The sequence below is a fragment of the Neodiprion fabricii genome, chromosome 2 (assembly GCF_021155785.1).
Source record: "Neodiprion fabricii isolate iyNeoFabr1 chromosome 2, iyNeoFabr1.1, whole genome shotgun sequence".
NCBI classification, from domain to species: Eukaryota; Metazoa; Arthropoda; class Insecta; order Hymenoptera; family Diprionidae; genus Neodiprion; species Neodiprion fabricii.
The window spans coordinates 35,933,739-35,954,772 of record NC_060240.1 but is presented as its reverse complement, the minus strand read 5'-3'; the positions used below and the strand labels follow the sequence as shown (position 1 = coordinate 35,954,772).

The 21,034-nt window shown below is 42.3% G+C and overlaps 1 protein-coding gene across 12 annotated transcripts in view; it reads left to right on the top strand.

Annotated features, from left to right (window-relative positions):
• LOC124176407 (kazrin) overlaps window positions 1-21,034 on the top strand; it is an 81,854-nt gene that overhangs the window by 38,396 nt on the left and 22,424 nt on the right. For 10 of the 12 annotated variants that reach the window (XM_046557666.1, XM_046557664.1, XM_046557663.1 and 7 more), the window contains exons 2-4: window positions 3,884-3,999; window positions 19,796-20,147; window positions 20,659-21,012. In XM_046557666.1, the coding sequence (XP_046413622.1) occupies window positions 3,973-3,999; window positions 19,796-20,147; window positions 20,659-21,012 (733 nt within the window). In that variant the 5' untranslated portion in view covers window positions 3,884-3,972. Of the gene's footprint in view, window positions 1-2,391; window positions 2,586-3,883; window positions 4,000-19,795; window positions 20,148-20,658; window positions 21,013-21,034 lie in introns of those variants that run through there. The other 2 variants (XM_046557662.1, XM_046557661.1) reach the window with 1 other exon arrangement.

Genomic DNA, 21,034 nt, shown 5'->3' with positions numbered 1-21,034 from the left:
GCGCAAACTTCTGTGTATCCACCCTAATATTAGCAGCCCGCGTTTATCCAATCAGTTTAATTAGATCGTGTATCCCACATCGAAAAACGGTTCTCCCAATCAGCCTTCTCTCTGGAATCGTTCGACTGACCATCGAAGGCTGTCCAAGCCGTAGAAGAGAATGCGATACTTGGTAGAAACCAGGAGAAATAATGCATCAAGAGCGTTAGTCACCCGAAGGACATTTCGAGGATTCCCGAGTGAATAGTAGAGTTGAATCCCCGTCCATAGATATACGCTCATGGTCAATAATGTACCCAGGGGTAATTTTATCATCCAATATCTCTTCTCGATCTGGATGAACTATTCATCCGGAATTGTGCTATTTCTCTTCCAGATCCTTTTCTTATCCCATTTGCAATTACAGGATACCGCCAGTACGCTTCCGCCTCCCAATTCTCAAAGGTAAAATTACGCGAATAATTGCCGCCTAGAATCTCGTCGAATCCGAGTTGTTTAAGCCAATTTCAAGACCTTGCTTGATTGGCCGATTGAGAAACTTCTGGACAGTAGCGCCTGGTCTAAGCTTTCCGAGTAAACGTCGGGCTTGCCGGGCTGCCTATCGCCAGGATTAACGACACTCCTAATCTTCGACGAATACAAAGTATGATCGAATTTCTCGGATCCAATATTCGCCGCCTCGGATCCCATGGATAAAATACGCCTGGATCTGGCATTCCGCCAATTTCAATCACGCCGGAATAAAGATGAAGTCTTCCAGAGCTTTCGTACAACGGTCACTTATATACCCTCTTACATCGGATTGTACGAATTAAAGGTGATCCTTCGCGGTGAAATCGGCGAATTTCCTGGGACTCGATAAACACTAATTGTAAGTTAATACACTTGCCGTCCCAACACGCGATTCCAACTATCAAGGGGAAGTAATCGGAATGGTTGCATGCGAATGGGAAACGCCTAGACGCGAAGCTTGTTTGCGCTTGGTTCAGACCAATTTCTCGGGACACTAAGCAGTACGTTTGACGGGTTACGCGTAGGTCACGGCACCTTGTCCCTTGTGCAGATACGGGGTGCCGGTAATGAACCTTTTTCTCCCGCGATTTCTCGCCCTGGCGAAACAGCGGCCGGCAAAAACCTCGAGAATGTGTCGAGATTACATTTTTTTCCCCCAAAATCATTGCAAGTTTGGTTCTGTTCGTATTGATTAGGACCCTCGACCTCATCCGGTGCGATATTTCTTCCGTTCGCATGACGTGGCAAATTGTCTAAACCAAGTGGTGCGGAGCTGTATAGACGACCTGGCCTAACGACGTTAGTTTGTCGATTGGATGCCGGACTATCGAAGGACGATGGTTCCGGGGGCTGATGATTGCCGATTGCGTCGGACAGGGGAGGAATTTCTCCACCCGCGAAAAGTGAAATCCTACAAGCCAAAGCGTTGGCCTGACGAAATTCGGCCTCGTTGCATCTCCGAGCAGGATCAGAACTCGGAAAACCCGCTCGCGTCTCCGTTTTTAATTAATGACGACACCGTTTTTTTATGGATGACAATTACTCGCAAATCACTTTACCGTGCATTGACTGTAAGGAGAAGTAAGTAAATTGCGCACGATTGGAAGATGCTAAAAATCACAAAGTAATACTTCGAATGCGATATTAAATTTTCAGACGTCTAATTAGTTGGAAGGTTTGAATTCCATAAGAAAAAATCTTCTAAACAAGCTAGATGAATAAAAATAAAAGTTCGTGGAATGAATTTCATTTCACCTTTTTACAAGTATGTCTTTAATATGTACGAGAAAGTTTTTACCTTTTTAACGAGGAGTGTTTTGTGTAGGTTGCGGTATGTTTATAATGTACCTCTGCTTCATTAATTCTTAGAGTAAACACGAGGTTCAGTCTTGCATAAATATTCACTAACTAGAACCGAGTGAGTTGCAATATACGCTTAAATGTGTTCCTATTTCCAGACGAATACCTTTCGCATACATATACCTACAGTTATAGTTGAAAACCGAAGAGTTTTCTAAACGAGCTGTACGTTATTTAACATAACGAGCATCGAATTTCGCAGAATTCGACATTGCCGGTTGGGAAAATTCGCTGGAATCGGAGCAAGTGACCGAAATTAGTGTTTTACTTTCCTCTATCACAGCTGCCGCATTATAGCGTTCGTTCACCGGAAGCGAAGGGTCGATCAACTAGCCAAGTTCCAAATCGATGACCGTAAATGCACCGTGCACTCGACTGGTAATCAGATCCGAGGTATAGATCTGCGGTATCATTGACGTTGATCATTGACGTTTCCAATCCGGTTTCGCAATTGCGAAATTGACTCCGCGACGAGGAATCGAACCGAGAAATAAAAACCGGCGTCTCATTGCTTTTCAGACGAACAACACAGCGTGCATGTATTATTATAGACTGTGAAAGAAATGTGATCGAAGTTGAGAAGTATAATACAAGCCAAAACTTGAAAACCAATTTGAACATGAGCACGGCTATCGACGGTGGCGTCGAGACCCCGAAATCCCGGGGGGTGTTCTCCAGGGCCTTCGCAAAGCGCGTTCAACCCTTCGAGGAAGGTAAGTTTTACGCATTTAGGGTATACACCATGCGCGTGGGTTATATATACATATAATATATATATATTCGGCACATGGAATCATGCGCGCGAGAAAGCTACAACCCCGATATGCGAAGAGGGTTTAATCCATTTGGTCGATTCCCAAAGTGATATATTACATACTTGCTATAAGGTAGCGTTCACTCGCGACGCACTCAGCCTATGACACTCCTCCTTGGCCCCCTTTGTACGAAATCCTACACTCTTTACTCCGAACTGGATACACGTATCGAATACCTCCGCATATATTTATCATATACGATATTAAAGGACGAATCGATGCGAATCACCAAACTGGCCTTGCGATGTACTGGGGGGCGGGGAGTATAAAATCATGCCTATTTTATTATTAAAGAAAATGAAAACACTTGGACACAATCTTTAAAACTTGTCTATCGATCCGAGCTCGTGGCTAGATCTTCGATTGCAATCCCAAAATTTTATCATACAAATTTTTTTTCATAATTTTTTGTTGTAATCGTATATCTTTGAAAGAGAATTTTTTTTAACCATTGGTTTATGAGCTTGAACCCGAAAAGGCATTTTCAACCCGGAAAAATTTTTCTACGTATTACGAAATGGACAGTGATATCAGGAGATGCTCCACCGCAAAAGCCCTCGAGTTAAAAGTCGTTCGCTACTTATACGCGCCATGTAGCAATTTTTTTATCAATTTGAAAGACAAAATTCTAAAATGTTCTTGAAAGTATAAATAATAAAGCCCTCAAACTCAAATCGCTGTCATCTTCTTTTGCCACCTGTCTTAAACCAGTGTGAAATACACGTGGATTCAAGTTTAAGCTTATTCGATGTCCAATACAACTTCATCGACTTCAAAGGTTTGAACATCTAGTGATCAGAAGATAGCAAATATTTAAACAACATACTGGGAAAACAGAATTTCGATGTTAATTAACCTCTACACGTGTTGCATGAGGTATCATACGAGTATTATAGGTATGGGTAGACAACATGGTAGGTACATACCTATACGACTGTTTTCAAACATCCCCTACTGCGGTCGAGTATCTCGTTTTCCGTAAAAATGCCAACGACGGATTATTTGGGAAAGTTACACATCGTTTCGGGAGGGGCGAGAGAACATAAATTCTTTGCAAGCTGTTAAATTATTGCCAAATTATCGACATGTGGATTTGAGTGTTGGTATACGTGCATGACGCACAAGCTCGTACCGTAGGGTGCGGGCTATATCATCCCCAGCATGACTAAACCTCCGTTGTTATTTATCCGTTGCAGCTCTGAAGAGCCTGAATCGCTTGAACAAGGAGGGCGAAGCGTTTCTACCCCTCGAGGATGACGTCACACCACACCCCACCCTGGCCTTGATGCGCCGGATTCTCGCCGACGCGCAGGTGAGTCAATGAAATTTTTTCGCTGATCATTTCGAGGTTTGCGTCAATGCGGAAACCCCCTGAGCTGTTTTAAATAAGGGCGGATATTTCTGGGAGGGAAACTGCCGTTATTTATTTTTAGGTTTTTTTTTTTCCGTTTCTTATCACCAAACGTACGGAGGTGAAACAAATTGAAAAACTTTCAAGTATCTAATACTCGAGAATTTTGCAAGGAGATTGTGATTTTTCAGAAAGTTGAGTCAGCAAAATAGCGCTCCTATACGTGGTATATATGTATATAGTATAAGCTTCGTCTTTATATACAATATAAATTCAACCTCTCCGCACGGTCGAAAATTTACTCGATTTACTCGAGACGCTCTCCTCGACGGTTTTAATAAGCATTAAGGTTGAGCTCTTCCTGGTTGGCTCGGGAGGAAACCGAGCCGGTGCAGAATGATGATTCGAGCGGTACGCGAAGCTGGGAAGGAAAAAATATCTGCGTGTCGTTGGAGACAACCCGAGTTAATTAGAACCGCGTAGTAGTAACCGTAGTTTCTAATTCCCTCGGTTCTCCCCTCTCGGAAAACCGTATAACAGCCCCGAGTCTTCCGCCGTGGATATCGTATATGTATAAAGTACCTCGATCTTAATAACATTCTGCCCCAATTTCACGTGCATCGTCTACGTTGAAAGTTCATCCGGTTTCCTCTGAAGGCGATTCGAAGAATTCGTGTACCTATCAGTTGTTGATTCGTTCTAGTTCCGTTGAAAAGTAGGACTTAAAAATTGACACGGTTTTGCTATAAAATACTAGTAAAGCGTGAGCGATGAAATGCGAAACATTCGGACAAATTTAATTGCCCCGGAAAGAAAATTTGAGCTCTTTTTATCTCGCGCGTTGATTAAACGAACTACACACCGGTGTGCCAACTTGCCTTTATCTCATTCGCTTCAGCCTCTTAAGAACCGGAGAATTGAGGCGTGTAAAAGTCGAAAGCGAGGATCCCGGGTCAGTTGTTAACTACCTTGCAGAATTCGCCACCACGTAGAGAAACCTTTGTCTATAAACCGGCTTTGTCCTCTAGCAGTGGTGTATATGTATAGTTGGCGCAAGCGACCTCCCGGTCCCCAGGATTGCGAGAATTTCTCTCGGGGGAAATGCTGCTGCTTCTCATATTTATTAAGTGAGGAAGAGCAGAAGGAGAGGGAGGTACTCTAAAGAGAGACGCGGAAAGCCGGATAGATAGACGCTATGCAGAAAGACGCGCCGCTGTGGAGAATTAGGACAGGAGAGAATTATATCGTCGTATAACCATCGGCGCGAATACCATCGGGAAATGGAGGTAGGAAATGGTCAATGGCCGGGATTCGGTTCGAACTTTAATCCGGCAGGCGCGCACGTACAGCTGTGTTTCGGGAATCAATTCCGAACTTTTGAAGTTTTCTTCAAACCAACTTCGCAACGTCTATTTTATGAAGCACAGGAATTTTCCAGTTTTCAGAAACACGATGTTTTTCACTCGAGGGGAGTCACGTGACTACGTAAGATATACTTCGAACGATAATTACGCTTCGCGAATTACGACTCTGGCGTACACAAGTCACTTTCTGACTGACGAGTAGACAATTGCGTCGGATTCGAAAGTTTCATTCAAGCATTTGATCGCAAGTTGCGCAGAGTTAGATTACACGCATGTGTTTTAAAATCTGATCACTGCCGACGTATATTCGACAGCTGAACTTCTCGGTTAATCCAAGCACATTTGAAGAACTTCTTTTTTATCCAAACTGCACGCTGTCTGCCATCAAGGATCAAAAGGTCACTTTGGATCATGAGTTTGACACACAAATGTTGTAATATAGTCACATGATTCTCAATAAATTGCATGGATTCGAGAAACGAATGGATTATACTACTTGGCTATCGGAAACGCATATTTTGGTGGGGTGCGTTTCCATTTAAAATGTGCTGGCAAGAATATTTGCCAACCTCTATACACATACTTGAACCGGTTGTTGACTTCCGGGATAAGATTCTCTGATGCCAGAAGTGGATTTACTCTCCGCGTGTTGAGCAGGGAAAAACGAGGCATGAAATTTTTTCCTCTTCTCTCGCGGCTTCGGCTCTGAGGGTGTCCTTGAGAAAAACTAGGCCAAAGTATCTGGCCAAGGGTGCAAGACGGTGTGTTCTCAATGGAAAGTGAGGGGTTCCAGTAGAATTTTCTCTGCTATTATCGTTTGAAACAACAATCGCGAGACTTCCGAATCAGATGTTCACAGTTTAAATTAACCGTGCCACTCGGCTTCTAATTGAAACTGAGTAATGATTGAATCGCGTTGTTTGTGTAGAGAAATAAGCGAACCGTGATATTCGCAAAATACACTTCTATACTCTGCATTACTTCCACTTGCAAAAGAAGGGTTAACGAGTAATCGGAATCAGTTTTTGACGTATATCTTGGCGAGAATTCTCTTGATCTTTTTTGGGGTATATAAATGACTAATTGGAGCAAAAGAGGGTGAATTTATTGAATTCCATCGAAGCCGAGAACAGCAGCTGGTTGCGAATGATGAAAACCCATAAAACGATGAAAAATCGACGTACTTATAAAGGAATAAGAGAGCAGCCCTGAAAGAACACTGTAATCAATGGTCACGGCTTAGTATTCACCGCATTCGAAGCCCTGGCAGAAGCCTTAATAAAACTGAATCTGGAATCCCAGAGTTGACAGATTCGTACATCTGTGTAGCCTTTTGCACGCAGCAGACTTCTCACAAACGTATTTCCATTGCTTTCACAAATGAATATTATACGTGCGTACCAAGAATAGGAATTTACAGAATATGTAAAGGTAAAACAGGCCGTAGCTTGTGGGGACGGTTTATAATGGATAAAGCCGGGTAAAATACGAAAATAAAGTGAATTCACCGCGAAATTACGGAACCGAGGTTCTCGCTGATTGCGGGTAATTCTTTTATACGAATAGGAGCGGTGAGTTTGTACTTTTCAAAATTGGCAGACCGAATGAGCACGCTGTTCGTCTTCAGGGTTGAAAAATAAGATGAAATTGCTTAAAATTGCACTCCGAAGCTCGCTGCGTTGCGTGCTTGTCCTCAAGGTCTCTTCAGGCCTTGCCTCTTATTTTGCTGTCGTGCATTTATACCTATAATAGGGTAATATAATCTGAACAAATAATTCAAGGGAGCTTATTTCTGAACCCAATGGCAACGAGGACTTTCCATTCATAACTCTTATGATGAAGGATAAATCGCGTGGATTAAATAAGGAAGGATTTATCGGCGAAGCTTTCCGAATCATATCTCTGAGTCAGCGTTAAAATCTATGTCCTTACAGCGATCCTCGAACCTGGCAAATACAGCCTGTATAATTCGATATCGAATCGCAACTAAAATGGTACTTGGAAATATTTAGTTGCTCGTAATGCGAGGTGTTTTTATCCAGATCAGATAACAGGCAGATCGCATATACAGTTCTTGGGAAACTGTAGGTGTAAGATTGAAAATACAAAAGGATCCAGAGGCTCGTGTGAAATTGCTATACTTCTGTCCCCGAATAGCTCAAAGCGCAGAAAAGTCACTTTTCCTGACACGATTTCCAGCAAAACAGATCAAATCCTCGAACACGTAGGTTCCAAAATCATCTTAAAATTGCTTGAAACGATTCAGCGAATATTCAAACTAGGAATCATGTTAAATAAGATAAAAAGCTACGTGACAAATATGCGGCAAACCGAACTTCCACTGAACCGGAAATGCGGTAACCTGTGGAAGACCGTATAACTTTCATAGCGTGAATTTCGATCCCTGCACATCCATCACGGGGAAGCGGATAAGTGTTTGAGAACAAGGTTAGGCGGGACACGGAGATTACACAATGGGGTAATGGTGATATATGACGAGGAAAATTGGTTCGGCACGCGCCCTACAACAATATAAGTAGGTATAAGACGACGAGACCACGCAATGGCGGTTCGCACGCACAGACGCATCGCGTTGAAATTAATGCCCGGTCTTCTCGCATGACACCGTCACTCACTGTCAGAACATGGGAACACCATTGAACCTACCGAGTTTCCGCCGGCGTTTAACGCCGCGTATCCATTTGCTCTCATTTTTACCTCCGCTTAGACCGAAGAGCATGCGCTGAAATCGTTGGCTGTATCGGCAGGTGCAAATTATCCCAGACGTGATTCACCAAGATCTTCGATCAATATGAATTTCAAATTTCAAGCAGATGTTAAAAGGCGTTCGGCACCCGGTGCACGTACTTGAAGCCTGTCGTTATTAACTAACCTTTAGCGAACGTGACGACCAATGACATCGCAATTTTGTATCTCTGGACCTCTTCGTACGTTTCACATCTCGTCTTATCTCAGTTCGGCGAAGGGTGGATGGAATGACGGTCTGAAAATGAGAGAGAAAAACAATATATTCGGGGCCAAGATGTCTGATAGGAGATCTGTAGAAACTTTCAGAACGATTTCGGCAAACGTTACGTGTATACCTATCGAATGAACATTCTTCCGAGTTATCGTAGCGGTTACTTGGTTCACGTCTCACCATCAGATTCCCATTTTGCCGGGGTGTAAAAGTGTGGCTCGTTTCAACTAATGCATATTACATTATCGATCTTCTCTTCTTATCAAATTCCGAAGACTCGACGCGATATTGACATTTCATTTTCAGGCACTTAAGATCTCGGGTTTCCTATATTACATCAATCAAATTATATTACGTCTCTGTCGTTCACGCTGGATATTAAATGCTTCAGAGAAAGATACAGACAGTGCAAGTATATCGTTATTCTTTATACATACGTACGTTGTACCGAAAGCAGAGAAATCGACGCGACGCTTCTGATAAAAATATATATATTTATTTACGGTCGACTAACAATAAGTGCGATACAAAACGTAACGCGATCGATACACGACGAAAGCTACTTCGCCTTAGTCTTTGAATATTATTAGGCGAATACATTTCGAGTGCCTATTCCCTTGCTAAGTGGTTCCATGAATACCACGCCAGTTGCAAACGAGCGGCACTGCCAGTTTTTTTTTTTGGTTTTTTGTTATTTATGCTCGAAATATTTATCGATCAGATGTATAGTAGAATGTTTTCCTTTTTGTACACAATTCTGAATTGCGATTAGAATTGAATAAAAAAAAAAAGAACAAAGTCAACGCTTATATCATGTATAACCGTAGGCGTGAGTTTATGTTTCTTGCTACTCAATTTGAAATGTCAATATCCAGTCTGGGATGGAAAACAATAAGTTCCCGAATTCCCGAACGACCTCAGCCTGCGATATTAAGGCACGGTGAGGAAAGTCTTACGCTACATCAGCGAGGAGTTATTTTTTTCCGACGAAAGACAAATTTATCCAATACCGAGGAAAAATTCACGTAGGTATTTTCGAAATTTAATACGTGACGATGTATGTACGTTCGGAAAAATTACATGTCAAATCCTGTGATGTACATTGAATTTATAAAACTTGGAGATTTTCCGACGAATCGCAAAAATTTTGATTGAAAAAAAAGACACATATTTGTATCTACTCATTTGCAAATGTTATTTTATGAACAGTTTTACACAGGGTAAATTTCAGCGTTTCGCGACGAATATTTGAGAGAGATAGAGATTACGTAGGTATATTTTCGCCAGGAATGAAATGGAGAATAGTAATTTCTAAAATGCAATTTAACTTCACTGCCGTAACTGGTACCCACTCTCGGAAATTGCTGTTTGAGCAACGTGTTCTCGAAGTATTTTAATTTCCGGAATGTATTTTGCATTTCGAATAGTACATTCTCGATATTACAACCTGGATGCTGTATAAATTGACACCACATCTGTTTCAATGAGTAGGTAGAGTTGGCTACGATTTTAAAAGAATTTTCAATTGCAATTAAATTTGTGAAAGCATACAAGCTAAAGGAAAAAAAAACGAAAAAAAAAACGAGGAAAAAGTTAGAATTATTATTATTTTTACGCTTGCAATAACATTGGCGCATAAGTATAAGGTGAGGAAGCGTATAGGTAACACATCACGTATATACGCGATCCGCTAACTTTACGAGATGGTAAAATTTTTCCGACGTTAAGATACGGCCGTGCATATTGGTTTTGACATTCACGGTCCCGCGGCACTTTCCTCGATCTCAATATCGTCCTATTTCCATGACAATTCATGAAAAATATCGAATTGGATTACCATTTGTTTCACCCGTCTGTTTTACCTCTTCACGATTCTGGACTCTGTTGAACCACTTTCCGGCTTGTCGCCCGCAGAGATGAAAGACGACTCTGTATCCCTTTGATATGTATAGTCTCACGGACTTGTGCAGCATGTATTATGGATCGCGGTGGAATTATCGACGGGGAAAGGGATGAAGAAAGAAATGAGGAAAAATATTGATAACTGTCTCTGTCGAAAGACTCACGGTGGAAAAATAAAAAAAAAACATATGCCTCCTTATCCCGAAACTCTATGAACACAGCTTTTGTTCGGTTTCATTCACTTTAGTTGTACAGAAACCGGTTACTTCGATAACTTATCACGAATAGCCACTAAACTTCTTAAAATCTTCGAGAAAACCTTCGAAACTGAACAAACAACTCATATCTGGATGCCGTAAAAACTCTGCCTTAGAATTCGGACAGATTTATCTGAAGGGGAAAATCGTGAAAAACTTTTCTCTTAAATGACATACTTACATTTTATACATTTTATTTGACATTTGGAACACATTCCACGGGTCTCAGAGTTTTTTGGAAATAGAACCGAAAGTTGTGTACTTTATAAACACTATTTTTTGCTGCTATTTTTTCGACGTGACTTCGATTAATAAGAAGCCATGAAATATGATCCTCTTAGAGGCACTTATTTTTCTGCGTGACTCAGCGCAGAGCATCGATTAAAAAGAACCAGCCCCCTAGCCGGGAAGATGGATTGAAATTTCTGTTTCCGAAATACAATTTTTAAGGTTTGAACACAGGGAATTCTGGGGAAGCTGGTGTTAAAAATTTTACACACGTATCGACGAAGAGAGTAATATTCTTTCGCCAAGTTAATCATCACAGCGAATCTCTGTCCCTAAATAACTATTATTACTTCGCAGTTATAACAATTACTGACGAGAAGTTCTCGACTGCGAAATCAACGTTGGAATCCGTATATATATATATATATGTACACGTGGCTTCAATGGTTCGAAGGAAAGAGCTTCTGACGGTTATATTATAGGTGGCGCAATATCATTTTGCTACAAAAAGCAGCTAGTAACAAGTTTCGCATTATGTACCTAGCTACATACAAATATATGCTATTCCGGCGCCTGAGGCCAGAGGAGTTTCTAACTTCGAAGTTACTCTCTCACCTCCAATGTGAGCTAGTAGTTTTCGTCCTCTTTGGGGAGCAAGCGAGGAATCGCCCTCCGTGAAACTTCGCGCAACGCGCATCTAGCGAGTATTTAATATCGCTCTGCCACCCACATGCAGGCGCACTCACGCGAATTTCAGTCCATGCATATTATGTTGATAGATTTGCACAACTTGTAGTGTGCACATCCTGCAGGGTGTCAACCAATGGATTTATGCATGCAATACGATAAGATCGGCGATGCTCAACTATTATAGGTAAGTATAAATACGATATTTATGCTACCGAGGGAGTAAAAATGTTCAAGAGGTTCAAGTACGGAGCAAGAGATTTCGATTTTTTTAATTTTCATCGGTTTAGCTTGAACACTGATTGTGAGAAGGCTTGTTTTCCCACGGCGACTGAGGCACTTACAAGTTGTGACGGTCGCGAATCGCTATCCGACCTGAATTTGCTGCCTTGTTAAATTATCCATGTCTATACGGGCGCGAGTTATTTATGGAGATCCATTAGCCTTGGTGGAGAGATGGAAAGTGAAAAATTTAGTGGAAACTGACGGTGACGAGTCCGAAAAATTTTCCATTTTGTCGTGCAATCGTACATTTTGTAGGGAAGAAGGAAGTATCCGCGGTAGAACGGAATTCGATACGTCGATCAAGTTTATATTATGACAAAAAAAAAAATGTCATCCAGTTCTTTCTTGAATATTGAAAAGGTGTGAAAACTGTTGGAATACCTGGTTTACGAAGCGTTGTTGAAGAGGGTGAAAGATGATGGGTAGCAAAAATTTACTGGAAATCACAGAGAAAATCACGGAGACCATAAAAGTGAAATACACGTCGGGTCTGCCCGTTCGTATAGTGGTTCATGACATTTATTACCAGGAGCGAGAAAAACAGCAGGAACAAAACTTTGCATAAATATTGAACTTCACGGCTAATACTGATGATTATTTTCACAAAAGACCAAGGACCTTTACCGAAATATATTTCTTATTCACACTTCGTACCACCGATAAAATTACCTACAATTAAGCAATTGTAGGTACGAGATGCTAATTTGACCATGCAATGTTACGCTGGACTTCGGTTTTAAAAAGATAACAAAGATATTATGACTGGCCATTGTTTCTTTCACCACGAAAGATGTTCTACACTCATATATAGATATACGATGGTGACGTTTTCTCTGAGGAAGTAGAAAGCCTGGTAGGTAGTTAAAAACGGTCTAACGATCAGTTTGCAATTTTAAGACAAATAACGTGCGTTGACGATGAAAATGTTTCATCAGTCCGAATGTTTGAGTTCCTCTGCATAAAGTAATTACAACGTGACTGGCTCTGTGCTTTCCCCACTCGTCGAAGTGGAAATGCGTAACTGGTCCCGTTATCGCTGAAAGCTGCGCAGCCCTTGCACTTGAACGCGGAGGGTATGATTATAGGTAATCATGAAGGTATTGAATATTCATTTACCTCGTCGGGTGCCCGCACCCAACGCGAATCACCCTCCGCGGAACGGGTTATACATGTTCGTACAGATGTCTACGCATCGTATCCCTACCGACTATCTTTACAATCTGGTTCGATGCTCGCGTGCATAGAAATATGGATTTCGACCCTCGCCTTGACGCAGGCTCCCTTGAAACTGGAATATAACCGGCAGCCGGTCGTGGGCGTAAATGAAAAATGCAAAATCAGGAAGCGAGAGGCCGCGTGCATGGTCGCTTGTTTGATGAACAGCTAAGTGGCTTCGGCTGTTCCCTCTCTCTTCGCTTCTCCGTCCTCTCGCCATTCTCGAATCTCTCCTCTTCGGTCTCTCACTGCTTCCTCTCTCTCGGCAGCGAGCAACGCGCCGCGACAGCGGCTTGTGTATTCAGAGAGAATCTCGCGTACAATATTGCCCTTGTCACAAAGGAGGCCCAACTCACCCAACCACCCACCCACCCACCCATCCATCCATCCATCCATCCATCTCTTTCGCCCCTGGTTCTCGTTCAATGTTGTCCCGGATACCCGCTCGGAATTTCCACCAGTCACGATGCTCAAAACTTTCCCGAATTTCGGAGTATAACACTGGAGAATCAAATTCTTACTTGTACAATATTTTCACGAAACTTTGGGCTTCCGGTATTGCGGGGCAATAAAACGTGTCGAGCACCCTGCATCTAAACTTAACCCAATTTGGGTGAGAAATGATCCAGTCCAGTTCGTACCGACCGTGAATTGATTCGCTGTTACGTGGGGGAAGAAAAATCCGTCATCGTTAATATCGTTTAATATTGTAGGTATACGCTAGAGAATCCCGTACTTGTTCGCCGGGATTCGATTGCGGTGAAATTCTGACACTCAACCAGGAAACTAAGTCACAAATCAGTTGCTTGTGACATCGGCATCGTAGTTTCACTTACGTCCAAACCTACGCATGTAACAGGATATCGAATAACTTGTCAGCTTCAGTGGTCAGCACCTCGGTTATCCGGGTATTGAAGAAAGGGTTCACGGTACGAACGATTTGTTGGCAATTGGTAAGGGCCGTACTCGTAGGAAACTTTTGCTAAACTCATCGACCCGCGGAAGCTACGTGGATAATCCTATCAGGACCATGTTAAAAAACCCGATAATAGGTTAAACGGGAAACTTCGTTTCTTCATTGCTTTGATAACGCGGCGTCATGGCTACAGAGTATGGGTGAAAGGTACTAAAAAAACAAGTATTTTGGAAATCATCGAAGAAAGGAATTAAATATGATTAGACATTAATCAGACAGTAATCTTTGAGTGTCAAATGAATTTTTTATTCCAAACAAGTCTAGCACCCTATTATGCCACATCTAATGGTTGGTTCTTCTAACATTGTTCTAATAACATTATGCACGTACGGAAATCTGATTTTAATTTTAATTTTTTTTTTTTTTTTTTGTCTATATTCTAAATATTGTAACTTTTTGAGATCCGTGAAAATATAGTGCACAAACATTCCCCCCCGTGGAAAACCAAAACCCCATACGCTCCTTGTGAAACTCATTGAAACAGGGCCCCTTTTATAAACTCGCAGAAAGCTTCGCCGATGGTGTTATCGTTAGAGAGTGGGATAGAATATTGCGCATAAAAATCCTTTTTAAAATAAACCCCGGTTGTGTTTACTTCGCCTAAACGTTTCATTAACGATTCATAATCATGAACACTGCAGACGTTAACAGTCTCTTGGCTCTCAAAGAATTCGACTAAACATCTACCCACTCGGCCAGGCACCCGTACGTGTTTACGACCGTAATTAAAATAGAAGTAGAAATCGTGTTAAAAAATTAGTTTATACTCTTCGATGAACCAAGCACCGATATCCCAATTCGGATTCCGGCAAGTGATCGCATCTGGATGTGGAACTATAATTTGTGGTTTATTATCTTTAACAAATTCTTCTTAAAATTCTAGAAAGAAAATTTGCTGTCAATAATGCGAAAGGAAAGTACCGACTGTCATTTTTGCTACATGTGCAATTCTGAAGTACGAATATTTCGGGACTTTTTCAAAAGGCTTGCCTCGCCACTTCGCTGCAACCCGCATCCATCAATCCATGTGCATGCAGACGTCGAACTGGGTCGAGTCTGCTGACCTATATTCCCGCTCTGTTGACAGTACTTCTTCGATATGCATTGAACTGCCTGACAAAGAATAGAATGTACACCTACTTTACCTGCACTCCATATTTCCTTCGTCCCTTATTCACTGTTCGCTGTTCAGCACCCAGGATACAACTCGCCTCGGGCTTCGTGTCGCTCGCTGGTGCAACTTCTCCGTACTCGGGAAAACACGAGTTTAGCGTTAACTGGTTTCCGAACGAGGAACTTCGGTCGAAAAGTCAGCTGCACCTCGGAACCAAAATTGCCGGTGTTTCGAACCAGTATAGATAAAGTCTAAACAACCGTCTAAAATACGTATCATATCCGTGAAATGCGTTAATTAAGGTTAATATACATATTAGAGACGGTCGTTGAGAATCCGTACCTGTGTTCTATCTGGGTACAGTATTATAAAATCGGCCCGATCGTATAAATTACTTTGTTCCCCTTTAAACCGACAAATCTGCATAACTGGAAAAGAAGAGACTGAGTGAAGAGTAAAAATTGGAATAGTGTGTATTGAGGGTTGTTGTCATCATTTCTACACTACAGAATGATTGGCACGTTAACGCAATCGCAATTCGTCATGGATGCAATAGTTCAACTTAACTGAGCATAAACTTCTCCGGCATAGAATTTATGTCGAAAGTTGTATGTGCGTATATTGTTTACCTTCATTATGCATCGTCAGCTTGTGTAGTCACGAGTGTGGACACAACTGCAACGGCCAGATTAAAACGCCCGCAGTGAAATGCAAGTTTGTACGCTTATATTCGTCGAGTGCAGTGGTGGGGAAACTCGTCCGAAATTTTATCATCACAGTTTGGTCTCTTGCGTGAGCGAATTATAAGCCAAGCAGCTTGTGCAGCGACAGGCTCAATTTACATTTGAATGCCGATATCGTCGCGTCTGCTGCCACCCTTGAAACTCAAGATCTTCCCCATCATCACGGATATTCGACTATCTGAACTGTCCGCAATGCGTGCTGCCGGGGAATTATAAAATTATCAAACAGCCATAAGTCGGATGTGATATACAGTCAACGGTTAGCTGCGGCTTTTATCGTGTAAGAATTTCGAATCTCCATGGGACCGATGATCGTTTATTCTCTTCACCTGAAAGTTGTTGAATTTTTCTTTCACGCTCTATTGATATCCTGCACTCTTGGCAGAAAATCGAAAGCCACAATAGCCGCGGTTATTCAATGTGCCCACGGGTCGTTCATGCTCATTCATTTCCGTTCGTTCTCGTGCAAATATACCGTGTATACGGACATATTCTATACCTATATCTGGAATCGCGTGACCTGCAAGCATACGGGAAACGCGATATGAAGCAGGTGAAACGCGAAATACGATCCAGTCTCTCTCATCGGCCACAAATGTCTTTTCTAATTTCTGGCAACGAGGTTTTTCGCTATTTCTGTTCCGACGATCACCCCGTGGCACACTTTCCTGATCTATTCTTCAATCCTGAGATTTGGAACTTGTTTAGGTCTCGTGCTTGTCCATAAAAAACTTGTACAACGTTTTTACTTCCGTGAGATATTATCTGGCCTGCATATCGTCTTATCCGTACAAGTTTCGTAACTTCGTAACTTCAAACGCCAAGTTATACAGCTCGCCAGTTGTACTTGCAGCGTATTTCCATCTCTGCGGTATCACGGATGCACGCGGACTATTAGGCATGAACACGTAGAAAAGTTCTGTACGCATACAGTCAGCGTGCAACTTGTTAAATGCAATTAGGTATACAATTACAGCTGAGGGAAATAACAATACCTTCTGCTTGTAGATTGGACGGTCGCTGCGTTGTGCAAGTCTTAACCGCATTCTGTCCCATCCCGGAGATCAGTGAACCCTTTAAAGCTTATAGGCTGTACGGTGTCACGTCTGCCTGACTCGAATGCACTCGGATGCAGCAGCGAACTCGGCATAATCACGTGCGATAGTGTATAATAGACCAGGCTGTGACTTACCAGGAAATGGTAAGAACGAATAAAATCATTTGTCGTAGTCGACTAACTCGGTCGAATCGCAAAAGCTTTTTTGTACTTCGAAATTTGCGAACCTATAAAAGTTGATAAATTTGTCAATAAATTAGCCCACCTGAAGATATAATTCAGCGTCTCGTTTTTCTTCACGGAAGCGACAATAAGGAGCAGTGCGTTATAATTGCACGTTGAACGGTGTAACGCAGTAATTTATACAGAGTCTCAGAGTCGAGGATAGTGTAAGGAACTTTAATCCGAATGAAATGGCATCCTTTTTTTGTTCTATTATTTTCACCTGGTCTTTGCGCATAAGTAAACTCCGTACTAAATCTTTAGAGTGAACAAATAAGCGGCAGCTCACGGATAATACAAGTAGCAAGATGAAGTTGGAAAGGAGACAAACGAAATGGCGAAGTAATTGCACTTCTGTAACGCGAGCAGCCGGCAGGGACACTCAAGTTTCTGAATTTACGTACAACTTACTTTACGGCTAACGTCAGTGGTGATAAATTTATTCCCTCACGCCTCGCATCCGCTGTGTATGACAGACTCTCTACTGCAGGAGCTACGAGTAAAACTGCTGCCCGGATGACGAATATCCTTATGCGAAATAACTACATTTTTCGCATTTCTATTTTTTTATACTACTATCTATACTTTTTTCATACTTTCTTTTAAATTCTTTACGTTTTATTGTCAAGCAGCTAATATTTCTCGGTTTTTTTTTTCTTTGCCTCGTTTGCCGCACCGTACAAGTGCCACTGGAGTATGCAGATAAATTCTGTACCCGAGGGCCACAGCTCTGTGTGTAATAATGTTTTTTTTATTTTCCTCTTATTATACACGGATGATATCAGGGACGAAGATAAATGCAATGTCATTTCCCGGGTCATAATTAAAGTTGTGTTAGTAATTAGTTTTCCTTCAACTTCGCGATAATGGAGTTTTTACATGTTGTTCGGTCGAGAAAAAAAGAGCTCATCGTAGCTCAAAAACTTTTCACGACTGCGCAAAAAGTCTTGACGAAATCGAATCCTTCTTTGAATAGGCTGGTAGATCGAGCGGCTTCAATTTCGGCCTGACAGTAAATCACGCGGAGATATTCAAACGGTAAATCGAAATGAAAAATATTCATGATTTTTATATTATCAAACGTTATATCCACGCCAGCTGTGCGCGACAGCTCGAAGGTTGGGAAGGAAAAATCATGTCTCGATAAAATCTTGAGACACTCGCGGGTGAGCAATTTTAAAAGATTTTTAAGCCTATAATTCGATCAACGTCACGCAGTAACTCAGTTGTGAGAAAACTTTGTAACTACGACTGACGAAGTTTTGTATTTTACGTACACCTACGAAAACGAAAGAAACTGAAACGCGACGTAAAAAAGTAAAAAGTGAAGAAAAAAATAGCAGCAGGAATTCCTATTTTGCCGAATGGTACGTCGTTACCCTCACGTTGAAAATGCTCGTGGCTGGCGCGTGTACCAAAGTGCCAATTTGCGGTGCTATTCTCTTTGTCTAACGAATAGCGAGTTTCAGAATGCGGGTATTTAACAGAGCCGGCTCTGTTTTTCGACCCATGGAATTGAAATTAATTTCGTTTTCCGTGAACGCGCGTTTCTCGCTGATTGAGTGGTACGAATGCAACTGGTGAAATTGGACTCTGGCCTACACCTACAAGCGGTAAATTAAATAACGCATCACTTTTAGATGCAAAGTTTTACAATGCTTCTTTTTTTACGATGTTATAAATTTGCGAGTATGGCGGATAAATTTCAAACCTGATTCCTCCATATTTTCTTTAGAAAAGTGTGTAGCGTGTAGAAACGGAAACCGTATCTCAAGTTTAACAACGATTTTAATCTCTGAATTTAAAAAACCGTCTCTTGATCTTATTTAAACCAACGAACTGCAACTCTGTAACTTGTTCTTGATTTTAATATCCTTGGTAGTAACTTGTCACCGATCATTTCTCGACAAGGCTTCGTTCGTATACAGGAAGTCGAATGGCGCTGAAATTTATATCGAATTGTTACACCGCGGTCTGCAGTGCTTCTCAGGTTTCTGATCGGCTCAACATAACGGCTGTGGTTTCCTTGTAACCGCTTTCCAGTGGCCCAAGAGCTCGGAGAACGTTTTTCTCCCACAGAAAAGTTTGTGCCAGAGATAAAAATTCGAAATGTAAGTGGCGTGTGATGCAAGTTATAGATAACGTTACTTCGAATTTATCCGCGTGCAGTTACCGAGCTTCAACTGCATCTCGAGTTATCGGCCTTTCGCAGCTTCATTCAATCAATTATCTCAAATGAAATGTCCTTCCGAAGAGAAAACGTTGACATCTGCCGCTAAAACTACGGTGCAACAAGTGGGACGAGTATCACTTCCACGAGATCCTGACTCTTTACCGTAAATTGGCAGGTAGCCAGAAGGCGAGTGGATGCTGTCAGTAAGATAGAGATTGCAGGCCGCAAGGTTATTCAAAAGCCTCTTACCTTTTATCGCTACCACCTTAGACAAGACTCTGCATCGAGAAATCATGCATCAGAGATGAAGAGGAGCGCCTTCTCGCCTCTTCGGAATCTCTTCTCCGAACTACAGTTTTCCAAACAAAATTGTCCAAGACAATATGAAACGGATTCTTCAAAGAAGAGCCGTGTTGTATGACCATCGAATCTGAACATCTTTGTCATGGCAGCTGCTTGACGTCTTGATTCCACGCAAACCCTTCTACGTAAACGGTCCCATTCAACCAACAGTGGAAAGTCTCATTTACCATGTTACGAATTTTTCTTTTCAGGCGAAACTCCGCGTGATGGTGGACGAGAACGCAGCCACGGGTGCCCGGCTTGACGGTGAGCTGGAACGAGCACGAGGCGAATGCGCGACGCTGAGAGGAGAGCTTCGCGAAGTCAGGGGTGCCTTGGTCCTGAACAACTCGAGCGGCGGTACCACCGGTGCTAACCTAAATCCCCCCCAAGACGGCGAGGCGCAAATACAGGAAGATCTTAAACGACTTAGCGCCGGAAGCAGCCCCGTTGATAAGCGAAGCTCAGCCAGCGACAAATCCGCCAGTCCAATCGAGAAGAGGGCGAGTCCAGTCGACAAAAAGGAACGCACTAGTCCCATAGACAGAAGGACGAGTCCCATAGGTGACAATTTAGAGCTTACCAATGTCTGATATACAGTATTCCACACTGTTAAGACTGATGGATTGTACGACGGGTTTTTTAATTTAATTGTGCGATAAAACAATTACCTTCAAGCGATTCTTTGTTACGCTAAAAAGTTTCTAGGATTTTCTTGTATAAGGTTACGATGAGAACAAGGAGTTCGTTCCGTAGATTATACGTATAACGTAGAGAAAAAATATTATACGATATTAGTGTACTGTGATGATGAAGTTTCGCAGTGGCATGAAAACCACAGATAACGGCGACAAGACAAGTCGTGTGCAATAACGGAAACGTCTCGTTATCGTTTCTAAATCCCTAACAATCTTTCACAAAAATTTTCACCTTCCACGTGCCTGTTATGTAGCTAGCTTGAGCAGCCATCTTAGAAGTCGTAGTCAACTTTAATCCATGCAGTTTCCTCGAAACGCCTCAGCGGCGTTGGAGCCTGCCTGATAATTTTTTAATAGAATTTCATCATCCCTTGCAGAGAGGCACAATAATGGCTCGCCGTGCCGCAGCCCCAGCGAGAAAAATCGACGGCCTTGCGCCCCTGCCCTGGAGAAAACGCGGTTGGGTGGTTCGGGCGGGAGCGTAGATTCGAGGTCTGGAAGCGCCAGTCCTGACCGAGGATTTTCTACAAGGGGTAGTTTCCTGCACAGAGGGAACAGCGAACGTTCAAGCATCGAAAGGCTCCGCATCACCACGGGGCGTGTCGCTAAGGACGTTGCTGATCAGGACAAAGAAAGATCAGACATGGGGGACAGCGACGTGCGTGGTGACGATGATGAGCCGCCGGGACCCGCGCCTAGCAGTCGGCCAAACTCACCGACTAGTTCTCACGGTGGGTAATCTCGTTTTCAAGT